The following is a 19279-nucleotide window of genomic DNA, read 5'->3' as shown; positions in this document are numbered from 1 at the left end:
ATTGTTGCTACTTTACACGTTTTAAACTCTTGGCTGGTGCCCACAAACTGTGATTTTGTTTGTGTTTCTTTCAGTCTAAGATGATGAAGATTTTTGTGTACATTAAGTGTTTTGAGTAGGTGGGAGATTGCTATTCCCTTCTTTTTGGCTTCTCTATGCATCACAAGGAAGCACGAATGCTTCTTAAGGCTGAACTTAGTCGAGGTATAAGTTCCCTTGGGTTGTGAATCTTCTCATTGTTATCACACATGGCTGCTGCTTCATCTTCAGATTACTGACTACAGCGATGTCACCCTGCGTTCAAAGAGCAATGAACTGAAATCGCTGATCCTGACCTGCCTGTTTGCGTATGTTGGCACAACAGGGGTCAGCCCCGTGTCGATCAGTGACCGGCGTCAGACAGCTTCTCCTGGCAGACTCGTGTGTGACGGATTAACTCCAGCCAATGCCCCCGCTCAAGGCCAAAGCTGTCTTCTCACATCCAGGCAAGGACACGCACTGGGAGCGCCTCCCTTTTGGTGCTCCACGGCAGTTGCTCACAGAACCACAGAATGGTTTGGGTTGGAAGGGGCCTCAAAGATGCTCAGTTCCAACCTCCCTGTTCTGCAGGGACCAAAGCAGATCAACCCTTGGACAAAATACCCGCTGACCAGGGATGCTGGGCCGGGCTCCCCCACCAGCTGCACAAAGGAGAGGCCATGGAGCACACGGGCTGAGGCAGCGCCTCTCCTTCGGGCTCCCAGGATGACCAAAAGGGCCACAGCAAAGGCTATGGTTTAATTTTACACTTAGCAGCTCTGGTGTCCCGAGCTCGGAGTAAAACATTTGGCTGGGAGGAGGTGGCATTTCCAGCCGGCGGTTCGGCATCAGCCCGGCAGGCCAGGCCGGCCGGGCGCAGACCGCGGCCGCAGGCGGAGCGAGCAGCGGCACCCGAGCAGCCACGACCCCACGGCCGCCCCGCCATGGGGCGCCTCCCGCCCCGCCTGCGCACCGCCCTTTCGCGCAGCGTGCTCGTTCCGGGGCCGCCGAACGCTCCCTATCCCTCCGCAGCCCACCCGCCGGTGCCCCGCAACCTGCATAACAGTGCTGGCCTCGCTGTGGCCTCGGCCGGCGGCGCGCCCGGGATCGAGCATGACGCTGGGGGGCGGCGGGGCTATGCAGGTTCCGGGGCGGGCCGGGGCGGCGTGACGCGCGGGGCCGTCGGTCAGTGCGGGCGGGATGGCGGCGGCTGGCGGGGACAGCTCCGAGCTGGAGCCGGGACCGGAGCTGGCGATGGAGCCGGAGCCGGAGTCGGAGCCCGAGCCAGAGCCCGAGCCCGAGCCGGCGCTGGCGGCGGAGCTGTCGGCGCGGCGCAGCGCGGAGGCGCGGCGGCTGGTGCTGTCGCCGCGGCGGCTGTCGGGCCCGCTGCCCGCCGGGCTGTCGCAGTGGTTCCCGGCGCTGGAGGTGCTGGACGTGAGCGGAACGGGGCTGACGGAGATGGGCACGGAGCTGCTGTCCCTACCGTGCCTCCACACGTTGCTGGCCAAGAACAACCGGCTTGGCGGGCCCGGCTCGCTGCCCAAGGGGCTGGAGCAGGCGCCGCTCGCCCGCTCCCTCCGCGTCCTCAACCTCAGCGGGAACCGCTTCTCCGAGGTGCCGCCCGCGCTGCTGCAGCTCCGCGGGCTGCGCAGCCTCAGCCTCGGCGGCAACCGGCTCCACGGCATCCCGCCCGACATCCAGGAGCTCCACAGGTGAGGGACGGGCCCCGCGGGAACAGGGACGGCCTCGGCAAGCCCGGCCGGGGTTTCTGCCACGCTCTCCCTCAGAGGGTCGGTTCTCTCCAGCCTCAGGTGTCTCCAAGCACTGCAGCCGCTAACGTGGCTCTTCCTCAGCGTCATGTTGAGTTACCAAAACTCCAGGACGTTCTTTACTTCATCCACCTACATATATATTCAAGTATCTAAAGGGTGGGCATTGAGGATGGAAGGCACTCTTTTTGGTGGTGCCAAGCAGTAGGACAAGAGGCAGCAGGCAGAAAAGGATGATGCGCAGGAAGTTCCTCCTGAACATGAGGGAGAACTTTAATGTGGGGGTGGCCAACCACTGGAGCCAGACTGGTTGTGGAGTCTCCCTCACTGAAGGTGTTCCAGCGGACACAGTTCTGTGCCGTGTGCTCTGGGGTGACCCTGCTTGAGTCGGGAGGCTGGAACAGATGACCTGCTGTGATCTCTTCCAACCCAGCCGATCCCGTGTATTCCTCGGGTGACTTTGGGCCTTCTGTGCTCACAAACTGGGTGCCTCTTGGCACTGCCCAATCCCTGGGCTGCCCTGGTTCAGGGCCACTCTCCTGGTGATGGTGTGGTTGGTGTGGGTGTTGGCATGAGGAAGGCTGTCCGTGGTTTTCCTCTCCATCACATCTGGGTGACAGCAAGATAAACCCCATGTGTCCTGCAGCTCATGGCTGCACGATGGGTTGCTCAGGAGGATAGAGATGTTTTTGTGGCTCATCAAACAACAGGGCCTTTCTGCCCATACAGCTGCAGTCCCACTGGGGGCTTGCTGTCATGGGTGGGGTTTTGTGATGTTTCTCTCAACCCATTGGCTCGTGTACATCTGACAGAGCCGAGGCGTGGAGCCCTGGGCTGTGCTCTGGCTCTGGGGCTGCGTCCAGCCGCTGCAGGTCATACAGAAACCTGTGGCTGAATCACAGCAATTGGAGCAGTGCTGGGGTGGGAAGAGGCCTTAGACAGCACAGGGTGTTGGCTGCCTGCATGGGCCTGGGCTGGCTACTCCTGAAGCCTGGTGTCCTCCTGGCCAAGCGGGATGCTTGTTCTGGCTTAAGTGACACAGGCCCCTCAGTGTGTTCTGCCACATTCCCAAGCCCCAGGCTGGCCTCTGTGTGGGTCTCTGCTAAGACTTTGGATCTGACCTTTGTTTGTTCCAGCTCTTTGCCAAGGGACTTGCTAGAAGCAGCCTCTCTTATGCAAATTCCAGCACCCTTGACCCTAAATACCTGGATTCACTCTGATGGCTCAGCAGAGCTGCATCCAGTGGAAGCACAGAATGTTTTGTGTGGAGTGACGTCTCCCATGTCGTAGGTGGGATGTACCTCAGCTGCTTCAGTGCTGTCGGGGAAAGGTTTTGTCTGCTGCAGTATAATATAATTGTAGCTTTTGTCCAGGTATCGCAGCATGTACCTGTAAAGGATTTGAAGTGATTCTGGATTAAGCTCTCTGGGCTGAGAGATGCTATGAGACATTTTGAGTGATGGAGAATGCCCATATCCTTGGCAGAGTTATGATGCATCCTGGGCTGGGGTTGTCATGAGGAAGAGGAAACTCAGCTTTTTTCTGTCTGGGAACAGATGCTTGAGGGATGAAAAACGAAATGAGGGAAGGGAGGGGAGGCCAATGGAAGAGGGCAGCATGAGGAAGATGATCCACATTGTCTCCATAGCATGTCTGATCGCATCTAGGATGTGGTTGGGATCTGATAGTTGCTCCCACCTCTGAGTCAGAGGCTCCCTGCTGCTGTTTCTATGGTCTCTGTGGGTTGTGGGTTTTTCTCTCTCTCTCCTTTTTTTCCCAAGAAAGCAAACCTCAGCCCTGCTGTTTTTCTGGGGCATCCCCAGGAAGGTACTGGGCTGTGTAGCACCGCACAGGGTGCCCCGGCAGGCCGTGACCTGTGCTCCACACTGCACCTCTGTCACTCTGCTTTGTTCCTCTGACCTGCCCTGGAGCAGGGCTCCCTGTTGTCCTGTCCTGCAGCTTTTCTTGGACCAGTCATGCTGGAACCCCCAGCAGGAGAATTTGGAGAGAGCAAATGCAAACAAAGCTGTTGAACTGTCTGTTCATCATTGCAAAGTGACGTGTGGGGCTGACAAGTTACACGTAGACACAGCTTCTGTCTGCTGCCCACGTCACCACTGCTACCTCATTGAACTTCTGCTAACATGGCAACACAATGTAATTGAACTTTAGCTCAAGATAGCAAATCTGTGCCCCACCAGGACTGTAAGCTTCTTTAGCACTCTGCCATCAGTGACTTCTGTATCTGGGACTGTTTAAGTCATGAAAGGGAGCTGCCCATGGCTTTGCCAGCACCGGGAGAAAACAGCACTTTGTAATGTGTTGTTCCTCCAGAGGGCCTGCTGAATCTATTCATTGGGACCCAGATAAGCAGTGACCCTTCCCAAAAACATAGAAAGTGCATTCTGGAGAGAAAGTGCTGCCAGACTCTGCTCCTACCTGCTGACAAGAGAGGTGTCCTCAGTGTGGGTGTGCTTGTGGTGGAAGTGGGTGAAATGAGTCTGAGCAAGGACAGAGCAGAGCCAGCTGTTACAGCACAGCAACACAGAGACCTCTGTTAGTTTCTGAGCTCTAGAACTTGGAGGTGGGACGTGGGGTTGTGGCTTCTATTAACCTCACAGCCCCATCTGCAAATGCCAGTCTTGCTGACAAGCCAAGACCTTGACCCTTTTTCCATGTGCAGTATCTCATAAAAAGAAATTTTTCTTTTCTCTTAGGGGCTCTGAGATCACAGGGGAATGCAGGCAACACTCTTACTGATCAAGTTCCTCCTGCTGCTACTAGAGTTCCTGAGATGGGCAGTTCTCCTCTTCCTGCGACCCTGGCAGCTTCCCATTTGCTCCAGTCACTGATTATAGAGCAGACTGGAGTTGCAGAAATCTAGAAATGATTCTTGGATTTCCAGGGAATGTCTGAGCTGTGATGAATTTTTTTTTAAATACTCTTGGTAACTGAGCTTCATGTCTTTCCTCTGCACCCCATATTTTCCTGTGCTAGTTTTTGAAGGGACAGCATGTCAGTTTTAGTGAAGGCCAGGAATATAGCAGGTAAGGAGTCTGTGTATGTAGTGAAGTTGAAAGTATAGAAAGCTGATGGGTCTGAGCTGCCAAAGGAGAAGGAACACGCTGGTCCTGCAACGGGAGGTGTGTGCCACATGTTGTTGCACACCAGGGAGATAATAAATCCACCATTTCACACAAGCTGTGTTTGGGTCATTGTGCAGAAACTTGCCTGGCATGTTCCTGGTGTCTTGGCAAGCTAATGAACTTGGTGGTAAGAACGACAGCCAGTCCTGCTGCTGTTGTGTCCTGCTCCTTCTGACTTCAGCCATCTGCCCATCCTTGCCCACACAAATGTTTTGTGTGCAGTGCAAGATCCTGCATGGAAAGTGTGCTGTGTTCCTGATTACTGGTTATCTCCTAGGCTGTTGTGGAAGGACCACCAATATGCTTGGAAGCTTCCTTTGCATGACTTCATAAGTGTATGATCATGATTGCTCTGGTGATGGCAGTAGGATGATGCTATGATGCTGTGACCAGGATGATGCTGGTCATAGCAAGCTGGCACCAGGGATGAATAACTTCTGCTTCATGTTTTCCTTTAGGAAAATTCAGTGCTCTTTCATCATAGTTTCACTGTAAGCATCGAGTGTGACCAGCAATAGCTTCATGTGTTCCTGAGAAATGTAGGTGTTGACCCTGCTGAGGGCTTTTCCTTGATCATGGTGAGGCCGTGCCAGGTCCTTCTGTATGCCCAGCATCCCCAGTTCCTGTCAGCTGGTGTGTCAGTACAGTGCAACACCTGAGTATTGGCTCTTGCTGTGAGTTTAGGGTGAGGACTGCACCAGACATGTGAGAGCAGCCTCTTTGCATTGCATTCCTGTTTGTTGCCAGATAAAATACAAGCTTAGCATAGGCAGCCACAAGTGTTATCTTCTCTGTAGTTCTCCCTGCTGACCTTGCTGTGTTCCCAGTGGGAGATGTTATGGTCAGTCACTCTCTCTCAGACTCAGGTCGCAGCCCTCAGCAGCTCCTGAGCTGTGATCTGCAGAGAGAGCCCATTGCACATTGGTTCTGCATATCCTCCCTCTGCTGATCCAACTGGGGATGCACTGTGGGGCAAGGTGTATTACAGCTGCTGAGTCACAAATGTGGCCATCTACCAGTGCCCATCCTGGCACAAAATTTGTAGGGCACATCTGGTCAGACATAGCTCTGATCTTCATGGTGCAGCTGTGAGTTTTGGCTTAAAGCGTGCAAGATTTACCCTGATCAGCGTGCAGGCCTGGGGAAATGTCCTGCAAGTGTCCTGTAAAATGAATAATTCTCAAAGGCTTAGCAAAATGCAGCTGATACTTCAAGTCTCCCATGGGAATTTTGAGTTTAGTCATACTCTTCTGGTGTGTACTCTCATGCTCTGTAGAGCACTGGGAGCAGGCAGGGCTTGGAAAACATCACTGCACGTTGCTTTCCCTCTTGCTGGTATTCCTCTAATAAAGCTTGGCTGTGCCAGGGCTGGGATCAAAGCCCTCAGACGCCCAACTGGATCCATGCAAGGTTTGTGTAAAGGCTTAGATGCATTGAAAACCAGAGCGTTTGCTTTCATTCGTGGGTAGCATTAAGCATGTTAGACAAGCATACGCTTAAAGGAGGGCTGTTAGTGTGGGAAAAAGGGCAAGCAGAGCTTTGATAAAGATACAGCATTAGGAAATCTGCTTGCTGTCTCCCTTCTTCTTCCCCTCTTCAAACGTTTTGCAAATAGCGTTCAGACGACCGTTTGATCTTAAATTTGCGTGTCAGCAAAGGCTGTGCAGTTCTCTCAGGAATTAGCAAATCGTAGAACAGGGTTAACAGGAGTGTGTTGTGGGCTGCTTTGAAATTCCTCCCTTGCATGAGCCTCAAAACTGCCCTGGAAATTTCTTGCTAAAAAGTTTATCTTAAAAAGACCTGGAGCTATTTCAGGCATCATTGTTGGTTTGGGTTTTTTTATATTACCTATTTAGATGCATCTGTTTGATGTCAGATGTTAAATTTTATCCGAAGAAGCATCTGTGGGGAAACAGGGTGGATTGAAAATTTGAGTATCTCCTATGCCTGAAGATATTATCCCCTTGAAATATGACTATGGGAGTGCTGTGTTAATTGATAGGGTATAAAAAAATACCTCTAGTGCTTAGAGTGGCTCTTCTTATTTACTGAATGTTTGGGGGCTTTTGGATTTGATTTGTGCTGTATGATGACCTGAAAACATCAAGGACATACTCAAGTGAGAAGGTACAGTCTCTTTGCATGTTAAACTTTCCTGCCACGCCCTGAATTGAGCATAGTTGTTAAAGCATTTCTCCACTCATTTCCTAGTAGGTAAAAGTAATTTCATTGCCACCCTACAGCCCAGTGGTGTGAAATATGCTGCTAGAGAGGAGCAGCACGTGATGGGCTCAGCGTGCTGGCTGTTCTTGGCAGCAATTAGGGTGGGTTGTGCTGAGCAGGGGGCTGCTGGGTGTGAGGCTGAAAGGGACTGTGGCCTTTTATTAGTGTATTTGTCAACATTGCTAAAAGGCAGGAGAGAAAGTGTCAACCCTCATTAGGAACTCTGTCACATCGTTGTTGGGGTTTTTTTCAGATTCTGTTGAGATTGGTTTTGTTAGTATTTGTCCCCTCTTGAAACTCATTCAGCCAAGCCTGTGTGGCAGGTTGGAAGTAAATCACTCGTTCTAGCTTCAAAAATTGGAGCTGAGCTTATGTCTGTTTGATAATAGTCGATCTCTGGCTTTCTGAAGATTCTGGAATTTTGAAAGTACAGAAGAAAATCCAGTTCCACCTCTGTGTACACAGCAGTTCACAAGACCTTAGCTGATCGATCAAAATGACTGTACAGATTAATGATTGTCAGGAGGACTAGGTCTGAGTGTGAAAGGTTAGTTAGAAGTATTCACCTAGCTCAGTGCCATCCCTGCTGTGGTCTCCTTGCAAAAACCTGCGCTAAATGTTGTGGATTGCCTTACTGCAGGCTCTTGTGTGAAGAGGGCAGAGCTGAGCAGTGCTCTGGCTTGTCTTACCGAGCAGCAAAGTCCCTGCCCTGAGCAGGACAGCTCGAGAGCCAGCATCACCTTTGCCTACAGATACAGGCTCGGTGTGAGTGCCACACGAATCTCAGGCCAGGAGCAGATGGGCTGGAACAAACTGCATCCCGGTGCTGTGGTCAGTGCTCTCCATAAAAGGGTCATGCCTCTTGAAAATCCTTTCCTGTGTCATGGTTAGCTCTGCTCAGACAATTCTTGACACTTCAGTTTGATGCAGAAATGGCTGTTGTTGGTTCCTTCACCTTCATCAGCCTAGATCCTTCTTCCTAGCAAATGGTACTTAGAGGCATGGGAGTTAAGATTTTGTTTTCCCACTGAGCAGTATTTCTGTGGAAGCTATAAGAGTATCTTTCCTGTATTTTAAGTAAGTTTCTTTGTAGTTTCAAAACTTCCTCCCTGTGTTTTTTTTTTTAATAAATTATTCATCTAATTAATACCATACCTTGATGTGGAAATTATGAATTTGCTGTACTACACTGAGTTTTCAGTCTACTGACCCCAAAAAGGTGATTCAGAAGATGAGTAAAAAGAAAACATTTTTTAAGAAGCATTTTGTTGCCAGTGAAGGAATTACCTTATTTAGTGGGTTTTTTTAGAGACAGTTTGTATTCTGGTGTTAGGTCTTTATATCCTTCCTGGTATCACTGAGTGTTCTCATTACAGACTTTACAAAGAACAGATTTGAAGCTGTAAGAAGTTTGTAGGCAGTGTTTTTGCACACTTAGTTTGTACAGTGTGGCTGCTCTTGAAACATATGCATTTTATACCTTGAAATGAATCCCCAAAACATTTTTACTGGGTAACTTGTGCCCTCTTCTCCTTCCCTGGTAGGAGGTGCCTACCTTTTTTTATGCCATGTCACTTTACTGGCATTAGTGTCCTCAAACACAAAGGATGAGGAGTTAATTATTCACTTTTCCTAGGAAGTGCAAACTCATACACATCTAAGCTTTGTTTAAATATTGAACACCACATTGCTAGAATTCCCTTGCCCAACAGCTTTTGGTGTGAGCTCCAGCACTGTTATGGAGTTAGGAATTGTATGGAATTGTATACTCAGCAGTTAAGTCCCTAATGAGAGCCAAGCAGCCTAAATCCACTTCAGGAAATAATGGAGGTTTGAAGGAGGAATTTTGGTTAAAACTCAGGGCTTTGTTAGGGGATCAAAAGTTAATTAAAAATAATCTCTCCTTGACATGGTCTCTGCACAGCAGTCTTCCTCCTACCCCCTCAACATAGAAGTTGTTGGAGTAGAAGAGAGGTTAAGGTTACTTTGAAGCAATGGCAGTTGGTGGTGGTTTTTCACTGTGCACTTCCTTGCACCTTCAGAGTAACCTCCAAATGTGCTGTCCCACTCGGTCTGTAGGTACTGCCTTCCATGTAATCAAATTCAGTTTAAGGCTTAATTTTCTGCCCACTTTGTCCAATTTCTATTATATAGCTTGCCTTTGACATACTTGAAAAATATAAGGGAATATCCAGGGAAAGCTGAGCCCTGCGAGCATCTCTTGGTGTGGTGCAAAGGTCTGTCATTCTGTCCTTCCTGCTGGGCAAGTGCATTTGTGCTGCAGTAGTGGCCTCTGTAGCCCAAGCAGATGCTGTCATTGGATATCTGGGGTTCAAGTTTCGTGCAAGAACTGAGTGAAATAGCCTCACCCTGCTGTTCTGCTCCATCCCAGGGGAAGTCTCCAGGGAGCTCCTCTGTGCTCCACATATGCTGTGGCACAGAGTTTCAGGGCTCGGACGTTCCTGGGTGGCCACCAGGTCCTTTGGGTGCTCTGTTCCTGTGTTTCTGTGCCACTTGTATCCATAGCATTTCTCAGTTGCTGGGGTGAGATGAAGGTGGCTCCCACTCCAAGGAAGTTATAACCTATACTTAAAGAAAGGCTGATGGAGCCTGGATGAGTTCACTTTCCCTGGCCTGTGGGCAATGCTTGCTGGATCAGAGAAGGCCAAGGTGCTTTGTAGTTAGGCAGCCTGAGTGTGTACTGGAGATACTGAACCAGGACTGTGGGATCCACCTTTTCAAACATGAGAAAAAGTCTTAGCTGGACTGTGGTTAGCAAGGTGTACCCAAACTGAGCCTGCCTTTGCTCCTCTTCCAGACAACATCTGAGAGCATGTAAAGAAAGCTGCTTGAGTCTGTGGTATGGGGACTTGAAGCTATTATATGAGAGAGGAATGCTTGCCTGTTTTTCTTCCTAGAAGGGCAGAGATGCACAGCACATACTGGCTACTCCTGGCAAAAGGGATTTAGTGCCTCTCTCTGTTCCTGCATCCCATCCACTGAATTTTCACAGAACATCCAGTGATTCTTTTATTTGGGCCCAAACTGCAGTGAAGCCCAGCTATGGTTTCTGGTTTGGTCTTCATGACTTCAGAGTAGTGAAATCAATCTCTCTGAGAAATTGCATGTGTGTACTTGCATGACTTAGGTGCACTCCTGTGCTGTTGTGTGCTGTTGCAGCTGTGGTGTTGGTGTGTGAGTTGTATCTAAGGGGGACTGGCTGCCTCTGAGTAATGGTTCCAGTTAGTCACCAAGGAGTCAGATGATTCCACACAGAGCAGCTAGTGCTGGTGCAGGGCCAGGATTTCCAGAGAGAGACATTGCACTCATACTTCACTCCTGCTGGAACTGAGAGCTCCCCACTGGCTGCCACAGGATCTGTGGAGGTGCTGCAGACCCTGTGTTTGCAGGCTGCACATCCTTGGAAATAAGAGCAGGAGCTTTGCAGAAGGGGTTGGTGTAGGAATACACAGTTGTCTGGTGCCTACCTGCAGCTGTAATGGTGACTGCAGGAGTTTGGAGGTAAAAATCTCAACATTATTGTGAAACAGCAGCTCTGTTGTAATTTTGATGTGCAACTCAGCTTTTTTTCCTGCTCTCAGCAAATTATCTCATAGGTAGTCATCTGTCAGTTTCCTTTAAAAAATGCAGTAGCTGTGAAAACCCAGGTGTTAAAGGAAACTTGAAATTAATGAAATAATGCACTCTTTCTCTTCTGTTTTTCAGTTTAGAGTTTCTGTACCTTGGAGGGAATTTCATTACGGCAATTCCACCTGAATTAGCAAAACTGCCTTCTCTGAGGTATCTAGTTCTGTGTGACAACAAGATCCAGAGCATTCCACCTCAGCTGGCACAGTGAGTATTTACTGTCATCACCCACCATCTGTAATTAACTCTTTGAACTACTTCTTCTGTATGTGTAGATAAAGTACCTGGGAGGACCTATTTGTCCTTCAGTGTGTAAGTGTGACTGGATTTGAAAAAGAACATCCTTGGCATGGTGCACTGCAGGCAGACCATGAATATGTGATCTGGAAAACTCAATGAAAGGGTTATGTTAAACCATCACCGAGACTGCACCTTACAGTGAATTAATAGATTTGTATAGAGGACCCTGAAAAGTACCTGGGCAACTTGGAAAAGATAAATTACTACCTTAACAAGTGAGAATGGTACTGTTGTATTAGTAATGAATGCCAGGTGGGTTTTGCCTTTCACCCAAAACCTTTTTGTGTGTATTTTTGTCTTGTCTTGTCTTTGTATTTTTTGTCTCTGTGTTCCCTTGACATTCCTTACCTTAGGATGTCAGTGTGTTTGTGTAATCCTATTGCACAGTTCGAGTGGCTAGGTTACTGCTTTATCTGTTCATAAGGGAGGAAGAGGACACTGCAGTTCTGTATGTGTAGCCTGGGATGGGAGATGAAGATGGGAGGGGTAGCTGTAACTCTAAAAACAATTGAATGGCAGCATGGAGTTCTCCAAGTTGGAATTTGGTGGTGTAGTGGGATTATCATTAAAGTACAATGTCTTGTAACTTTTACAAGTTTGGGAGCAGCCCTGGATCCTGTGCTCAAGCATTGCTTTGTGCTTCCTGAGAGGGGAAAACTTCATCCAAAAGCAAAATAATTGCTTGTCCCCTGTGCTGCTGCTGGCCTGGCCTGACCTTGTTTGGATCTGGTGGTATCAGCGTGAGGTGCAGCCACAAGCAATGAAAACATGGGGCTTTCCAGGGCTGGCTCCCTCCCAGCAGTCATCTTTAATGCATGAGACAGAACAGGTGACTTATTCAGAGCACTGCATGGACTGTTCTTGATGCATGTGCTGGGTACAAGGAAACGTTATGTCCCCTGAAAGCACTCGGTTTGTGCACTTTTGTTCTACCTTTTTTGGGGTGTGTGGGGAATACTGAGAGGGATAGCAGCATGTTTAAGACTGTGTTTCTTTAGCAGGTATTCTAGTGCATTGTGTGTACTGGAGTAAGAACAGTTCTTTTAGCATGAATTTATGTTTTAAAGGGGGAGAAAACAAAGAAGAAGAAATTGTTGGGAGCTGGGAGAGTAATTAGGTCTGCTTAATGCAGCTGTGGGGCAATTCTGCTTACACATCTTGACAGGGTATCCATCTCCATCCTTAGGCTGCATTCCCTGCGTTCCCTTAGCCTGCACAATAACCTGCTGACTTACCTTCCCCGAGAGATCCTTAACCTGGTTCACCTGGACGAGCTGAGCTTGCGTGGGAACCCGCTGGTGGTGCGCTTTGTGCGCGACCTGACCTACAACCCGCCGAGCCTGCAGGAGCTGGCTGGGCGCACCATTAAAACCCGCAACGTCCCCTACGCTCCCAGCGACCTCCCAGAGAGCCTTGTCCGCTACCTGAGCTTGGCCAGCAACTGCCCCAATCCTAAATGTGGGGGTAAGTTCACCTTGCAGCTCTGCTTCCTGCTCTTGCCTTATGGTTTCCTTTCCCTCTGACTTGCTGTGACTGTATAAGCTCACTCAGGTTCAAAGTATTACTCACTGCAGCCACATTCTGGCTGTATTTCCCTGGCTCCAGGTCTCCTGGAAACTTGTCTTTAAGGAGCTTTGTTCACTTAAGAGCAGTATTCAGAGTTGCAGTGCTGGTTTACTGTATTTGCATGGGAATGTAAGACAGCACTTCTGTCAGAGTCTTTGTAGCTCATCCCAGCACTCCACTGTGGTTTTATGATTGGAAGTTTCCGATCCACTTGCCCTGATATAGCTCAGAGCAAGTGATGGACAGCAGAACTTTTGCACACACTCTTACTGAATGGTGAGCATCATTCTGGGTGGAAAGAAGGAGAGTGCTCTAGTGCTTAGCACTTACTTGTTTAGCTCTATCTTGGGACCACTAGCCTGCAGTTCTTGGAAGGAGAGGACTTCATAAAACAGCCTGGAATGCTTGGGCTTAATTTGGCTCAATCTTAATCTTTAACCAGAGAAAATGATCTGCACATTTAGCATGTGGAAGATTAAGGGAAAAAAAATCATTAATTAGTATCTTACCCTGCAGTCATGATGCAAGCTGTTATCTTCTTACAGGACAATATCAAAGCATGCTCTATAAGCAAAGATGGAAGGGCTGGGACTTATATTAGGAGAGAAAGAAAAGTTTGGTTTTTTAAGAGTTTTGCCCAGCTTGGAAAACAGTGCTTTTGTGCTTTTTCACTATGCTATATGAACTTGCACAGTACTGCAGCATTGCTCTAGCACTGCAGGAGAAAAGTTTTCTCCTGACCAGCTAGGACTTTAAACACTGCTGGAAACTTCTGAAAATGTCAGCATCTAAAATCACTTGCTGTGACAGGAAGAGAACCTAATTGTGTGTTACAGCAAGACTGTTGCCATGGAAAGTAGCATCCAAGCTCAGCATGGTGGCTTCACTCAAGCAGAAGAAAAGTAGAGCTGTGAAGGTCCATTTGTGAATGCATTTTTACTAGCTGGTAGAAGAGGTTTTACGAGTTTGAAAGTAGAGTGCATTAATTCACTTGACGTTTAAGAAGTGCGCAAGTTCCCAGCCTGAGTTTTCTCCCTAATGGTTAGAAGAAATTGGTGCATTATTTGGACGTAACTACCCTGTGTCTTTATGTGAAGAGTGTGCTGTTCTGAGTCTCCTACCAAATACAGTTTTACAGGAATTTTTTATTAAGAAAAGAAATTTCACATTTTCAGAGATATCCTGGTCTCTTCTCTTCCAGCAGTATCCCTTGTACTCCTACATATAACACAGTGCAGTGCCAGTGAAATCCAAACTGAAGGCATATGCTCCAGGCAGAAGAGCCTTGTGCAGTTTGAGCGCAGAGTCTCATGTCTTTCTGTTCCCTCTCCCGCACAGGTGTGTACTTCGACAGCTGCGTCAGACAGATCAAGTTCGTTGACTTCTGTGGGAAGTATCGGCTCCCGCTGATGCACTACCTGTGCTCCCCAGAGTGCTCCTCTCCCTACAGCTCTGCCTCCCAGAGCTCCACCTCCCAGAGCGAGTCTGACTCTGAGGATGAGGCCAGCGTCGCCGCGCACAGGATGCAGAAAGTCCTGCTGGGATAACGGGCAGCCGCGGGGGAAGACGGGAAGGAAAATGGATTTGAACGGCAATAGTGGAACGGTGAAGCATGAGCCACCGGCCTGAAGGGCTCATGGGAAATTTTCCTCAAGTCCATGCAGGGACAGAACATCTTAGCAAGCCTGGACTTGCTTGGTGCAGTGCTGCTTAGGAGATCTAACTCAGTAGCATGCTGCCTGTAGGTTGCCTGGGGTTGTTAGAAATGTCTCCTGGCTGGGAGGCCCCCCTTCCTCACATGGGCTGGGAGAGGGATTTGTTCTCACTGGCGGATTCAGAAGGATTTTAATATATGAAACTTGACTGGACTTCAGTCATCCTGCAGAGCAAAGGAGACTGTCCAGATCCTTTAACACTGTGGTAAATCAGAAACAGGCTAATGATGCCATGTGAGTATGTATGGATCCCAGTGTTTTATATAGCAGTTTGATTCCTTTCTGTCTCCTTTGATCTCAGTTACAGATTTTACATTCATCCACTGAAAATGAAAGTTGAATTTTTTTTATTCAGGACTAGATTTTTCCAAACTCTGGTTACTCTTCCTTTGCCTAGAGGTGTAGGGTTTCTGTACTGTTACAGATGTTACAGCCATCATAGAACTGAGCCACCTTTTTTCTCCCTTTTGATACTGAGCTGCTCTTAAGTGTCTCCTTTTAACAATATTTGTTATTTTTCCTCCTTCTCCCTCTTCCCATTACACCTGAAGTGTTGCTGTCTTTATGGTGCCTTCAGAAAACAGACAACTTGTTCTGTTATAATTGGTATTACTCCAGACTTGAGGCCTGTGCAAGGGACCAGATGTGATGCTCTGTATCATACTTTTGAGTCTCAGCTTACTGGAACAAATCTGCTTTTATAGCTGTGAACTGTAGGGAAGATCTCAATTGACATTTTTTGTTTATAAACAGCCACATTTCCCCACAGTTTGCTCTGCTGTGCTTGGTAGAGTTACTTTCCATCTTTAAGGTCATGGGCCTAAGGTACATAGCAGCTCAGTGAATTGAAACACTCAGAGGAGGGCTGTGGAGGATGTCTTTTTTTCCTGATTCCTAACAGGAGAGGAAAAACTGGTAGAGAGGCTAAGGCATGTTATCTGAGCTTCTTGCACAAGGTGCTTTTGAAATGTCTTCCTTATTTGTTTGCATTTGCTCTCGGGGCAATAGCTTTGGCAGTCCCTTGATGGTTCAAATAATACACTCAGTTATCTTAAACTATGTTTAAGGGAAAGCTGCAGAAAGTAGCTTAGAATTTTTAAGCATCAAGAAATATCTTATAAAATTAATATTACAAATTGACAGCTATCTGTAAATCTACTTTATGAGGCTGTTGTGTGATTCACTCAGTGAGAGCTGCCCCTTCATTAATATTTCATGGTAGACAGTCCTTTTGATGCAGTTTCTGATAGAGCAAATCCAACTGTGCCTTTGAATGCATGAAGAGAGCAAAACCATCATGTTAAGAAGCTGAAATGAACAAGAAAAACTTTCTAAACCCACTTTGGCCCTAAAGGATAATTTAAAAACCTGTGCTTCTCTCCTGCATTCAGAAAACACATGTATCTTTTGAACATCTTATGGCAGCTCTGTGTTAATGGTCCTGTTTAATTATGTTTGACACTTTATGTATTAAAGCACTTTGATAATTCTGCTCTTTATAACTAGCTGTAGTGATTTTTTTTAATTAGACTACAATTTTTGCTTTCATGTGACCTGAAGAACGTGGTCTGTGAAACTTTGTATATTCCATTCCGTCTTGGTGTGCAAGTTAAATTTCTTGCCTTGCATTTCCTTGACAGAACTCTTTATTTCCCCAGTTTCCCTTGGAAAGAACTGGAATTTGAAATTATCTGATAGTAAAATAGTACCCTGTCCATTGTTAATCATTGCAACTTAGTTCCCTCACACACATGTGATTCCCTGTGCGCATTGATCCACAGGGAATTAATTCCATGTTCTCTGTGCCTTTCCAAGTATTTTTTTAAGTATATTTTTGAGACACAATGAGGTGTATGTGCCAAGCAACTGGATGTCACTTTAGCAGATTCTATGAGGTTTGCTTGGGAAGAAGAACCTACAGATTTTGAGACAAAACCAATTGCATGCTGTTAGTGAAATTACAACCAGTGAGTGGCCTGTTTTATTCCTCTCCTCTTTTAGATACCTCTTGCTGTCCCAAGTGAACACAGGCGCAGCAATGCTGATGACAGTAAGATGATTCCAGGGCCACAATTTTAACTTGCCTGCTGGTATAACCATAGCAATCAACTGAGTGATCTAGAGCTTGACACTCCTGCCAGCAAAAGTGAGCCACACAAGTTGAGATCTCAAGATCTTTTGAGCTCAGGGCCATGAGGTACCACCTTCATTTCTTGTCTTTAGCAGCAGCTGCCTTGAAGTCATGCATTTTTTCACTTCACAGAACTAGATTTCATCTGAGTTCCTGCTTGCACAGTAGCACCTCTGTGTGTGATGAGTTCAGACCAGTGGTGGCTGGTTCTAACTTAGCTCAATCCTTAACCGCAGTGTCTTTCCTAACTGAACAGCCATCCCACTTCTGCCCAAATATCATATGGTCTGTTAGGGTAGTCTGTTTTTTCACAGATTCTTCACTGTAGCCAGGTCAAAACTTGACAGCTTTTGCAATTGATATCTATGCATTTTTAGACTTGATAAATGTGTCTTAAAAAATTTTATATATATATATTCCTGAATATAGCTACCAAGTTTTCTTTTTGCTGCTGGGCTTTAAAGTGCAATTCAAGTCAGAATTTAAAACAATCAAGAACTTGTATGAAAAACAAATTGTTGGTTGGTTGGGTTTGAGGTTTTTTCCCTCAGAGGTACTTTTGAGAGGACTAGGGATGCAGATATATACTGTAGTGCCTAACACATCGAGCCCCTGTGAGTTGTTTTTCAGCAATTGTTCACCCCCAAAGACTTGAAAATGTACTGGGCAATAAAATAGGTGAGACACAACTTGAAAATACGCAGCATGACAGGCACCAGTTTCTACCATCCCCTTCTCAGGGGCCCTGAGAAGTAGGCAGTGTTTTTACCACTGTTTGTTTTCTGTCAGTTTTTAGCAGATTTCAGCTCCTGAAGACGCATCTTCAAGTGAAGTCTTCAGTCAGTGTTTTGGTATCAGTCCCCTTGCTGCTGCAGCAGCCCAGCATGACCAGCTTTGAAGCTGTTCTTAAGCTGGGACACAAGTGTGTAAAGCAAAGTTGCTCATTCCTTCTTCCATGTGGGGCCTGGGGCCCTGCCTGCATTCATCTGCTGCCCCACCAGGCCTGTGCCAGGGAGAGCTGCTGGTGTGGTTCTGAATGCAGGAACTTGATGGGAACAGTGGGGTCGTGTTAAAAAGACGCAAAATATCAATTCAATGGGAAGCAACTCAGACAGTTGCCAATTCTTTTATGTTTTTCTTTAATAAGAGGTGAGACCTGAGGAAGTCAGTAATGAATATTTAAACATACTCTGAAGTGGCCAGATGCACTGTTTCATGGGCTTCTGTCCTGGTCATTTTAAGTCTTTGAAATCTTGTGTTGAATTATAATGGGAGTGGGGGGGAGGGAAGGGAGAACCAACTCCTTTTTGTTCCTTACTCTTGTTGGCAATAATGAATGGAAGGAATTTAATCCAATGAAAGTAATGAAACTTAATCCTTGCAATGCATCTTTGTTGCCCAGTTCAAAGAACTATTTTAATGCATCTTATTCACACTATGCCCTCCCTCCCCAACTGAAGACACTTCAAATAGACTGCTCCAGAGTGCACACTAATACAGCAGTAACTCTGTCTTGGAAACCTTTCTATTGATTATTTCACTTGCTTGCCTGACTAGAGAATTGATCATGTACTGACCAGAACACTAAGGGTAGAAAGGGTTCTCATCCAGCCCTCTTGTTGAATTTTTATCTAAGCATTTGTTTTAGGACATCTTAAAGTGCCTTGCAATTTTAAAACTGTATTTTGCCTGAAACATACGAATGTAGACTCTCTAACAGTATTTCATTATAAGCTGTAAAACAAATTGCAAACACTAAACCTACAAAAATGTTATTTCTGCTGTTGTCTGTCCATTATTTCCCAACATCTCAGTTCTGGTGTTTCTGCAAGCAGAACTCTTGTAGGATTGGGAGCATTAAAGTGTATGTGGTTGGGGAGTGGGTGGGATTTGACCTGCGCTGTGTAAAACCAAGAGTAGGTGAGACTTCCAAAAGGACTGCTGAAACTCCTGGCTCTTGGGGCCCACTTGTGACAGAGCAGTGTGTGTTACAGAACCAGACCCTGTTTTACTTCTGCCAGGGTGTTGCAGAGGTTTGCTCCACAGTTCAAAGGCAGAAGTAACTCACAGAAAGGATAAATACCCAAACAAGAACGTGTGACATCATGGTGAGGTTTTCCAACGATATGAAACAGTTCTAAACTTTTGAATTGTTACCCTCTTAATATGCTAACCTTGAAACCTGTAAATGATTTTTGAATGCCAATTTTCTGATCGTGTTAACTGGCTAATGTGTTCCCATTTCTTGAGTAATCCCATGTTTCCTCCTACATCCTGAAGATTTTTGTGATCTATTGCCAAAATGTTTTGGATCCTTCCATGCAATTACCAGTTGTCAGAGTAGAAATGTGGTGTATTGGAAAATGGGACAGTGGGAAACAAGAATGACTTGAGCAGGAACTATTTCAGAGATGGTTCAACTTCATATGTAAGGAAAATCCTCTCAAATGATGCAGCAGCTCCATTTTGAGTAACATAAAGTACAGAAGAGTGCAGTGACCTTGCAGGTCATAGCCAGGCTGAGAATATTCTTATTTCTTTCTGTTAACTAATTTAAGGATACACTTTTCTTTGCCTTCTTAATGCCTACCTTTTATATGGAAACAAAATCCTTGATGTGATGATTTGTGACATGAGTTGCCCATTTTTTAGTCTTTAGGAGCAAATCTTGGCTCTTAGACCCCCTCCTCTGCCTTCAGCACTAAAACAGCAGGAAGAGCGCAGAGGAGATGAGAGTGACTAGATGGCTGAACCAGATGCTCA

The 19279-nt window shown here is 46.8% G+C and overlaps 1 protein-coding gene across 1 annotated transcript; it reads left to right on the top strand.

Moving 5' to 3' along the window:
* The first annotated feature begins 1218 nt into the window (after positions 1 to 1218).
* LRRC58 (leucine rich repeat containing 58) lies at positions 1219 to 18291 on the top strand. Its single transcript, XM_063148398.1, has 4 exons — positions 1219 to 1730; positions 10883 to 11011; positions 12291 to 12568; positions 14009 to 18291. The coding sequence occupies exons 1-4, from the start codon at positions 1219 to 1221 to the stop codon at positions 14215 to 14217; spliced, it is 1128 nt and encodes a 375-aa protein (XP_063004468.1). The 3' UTR covers positions 14218 to 18291.
* Positions 18292 to 19279: the final 988 nt, after the last annotated feature.

The sequence above is a fragment of the Melospiza melodia genome, chromosome 2, assembly GCF_035770615.1.
Source record: "Melospiza melodia melodia isolate bMelMel2 chromosome 2, bMelMel2.pri, whole genome shotgun sequence".
Lineage (NCBI taxonomy): Eukaryota > Metazoa > Chordata > Aves > Passeriformes > Passerellidae > Melospiza > Melospiza melodia.
Note: the sequence above shows the minus strand (reverse complement) of the source record. Positions and strands in the feature narration are given on the sequence as shown.

What these genes read in the sequence shown, in the direction of transcription:
- LRRC58 (XM_063148398.1), top strand. Translation starts at nt 1,219, where the DNA reads ATGGCGGCGGCTGGCGGGGACAGCTCCGAGCTGGAGCCGGGACCGGAG. An exon ending in GACATCCAGGAGCTCCACAG is followed by an intron (nt 1,731 to 10,882) that starts GTGAGGGACGGG and finishes TCTGTTTTTCAG; the next exon opens with TTTAGAGTTTCTGTACCTTG. An exon ending in ATTCCACCTCAGCTGGCACA is followed by an intron (nt 11,012 to 12,290) that starts GTGAGTATTTAC and finishes CTCCATCCTTAG; the next exon opens with GCTGCATTCCCTGCGTTCCC.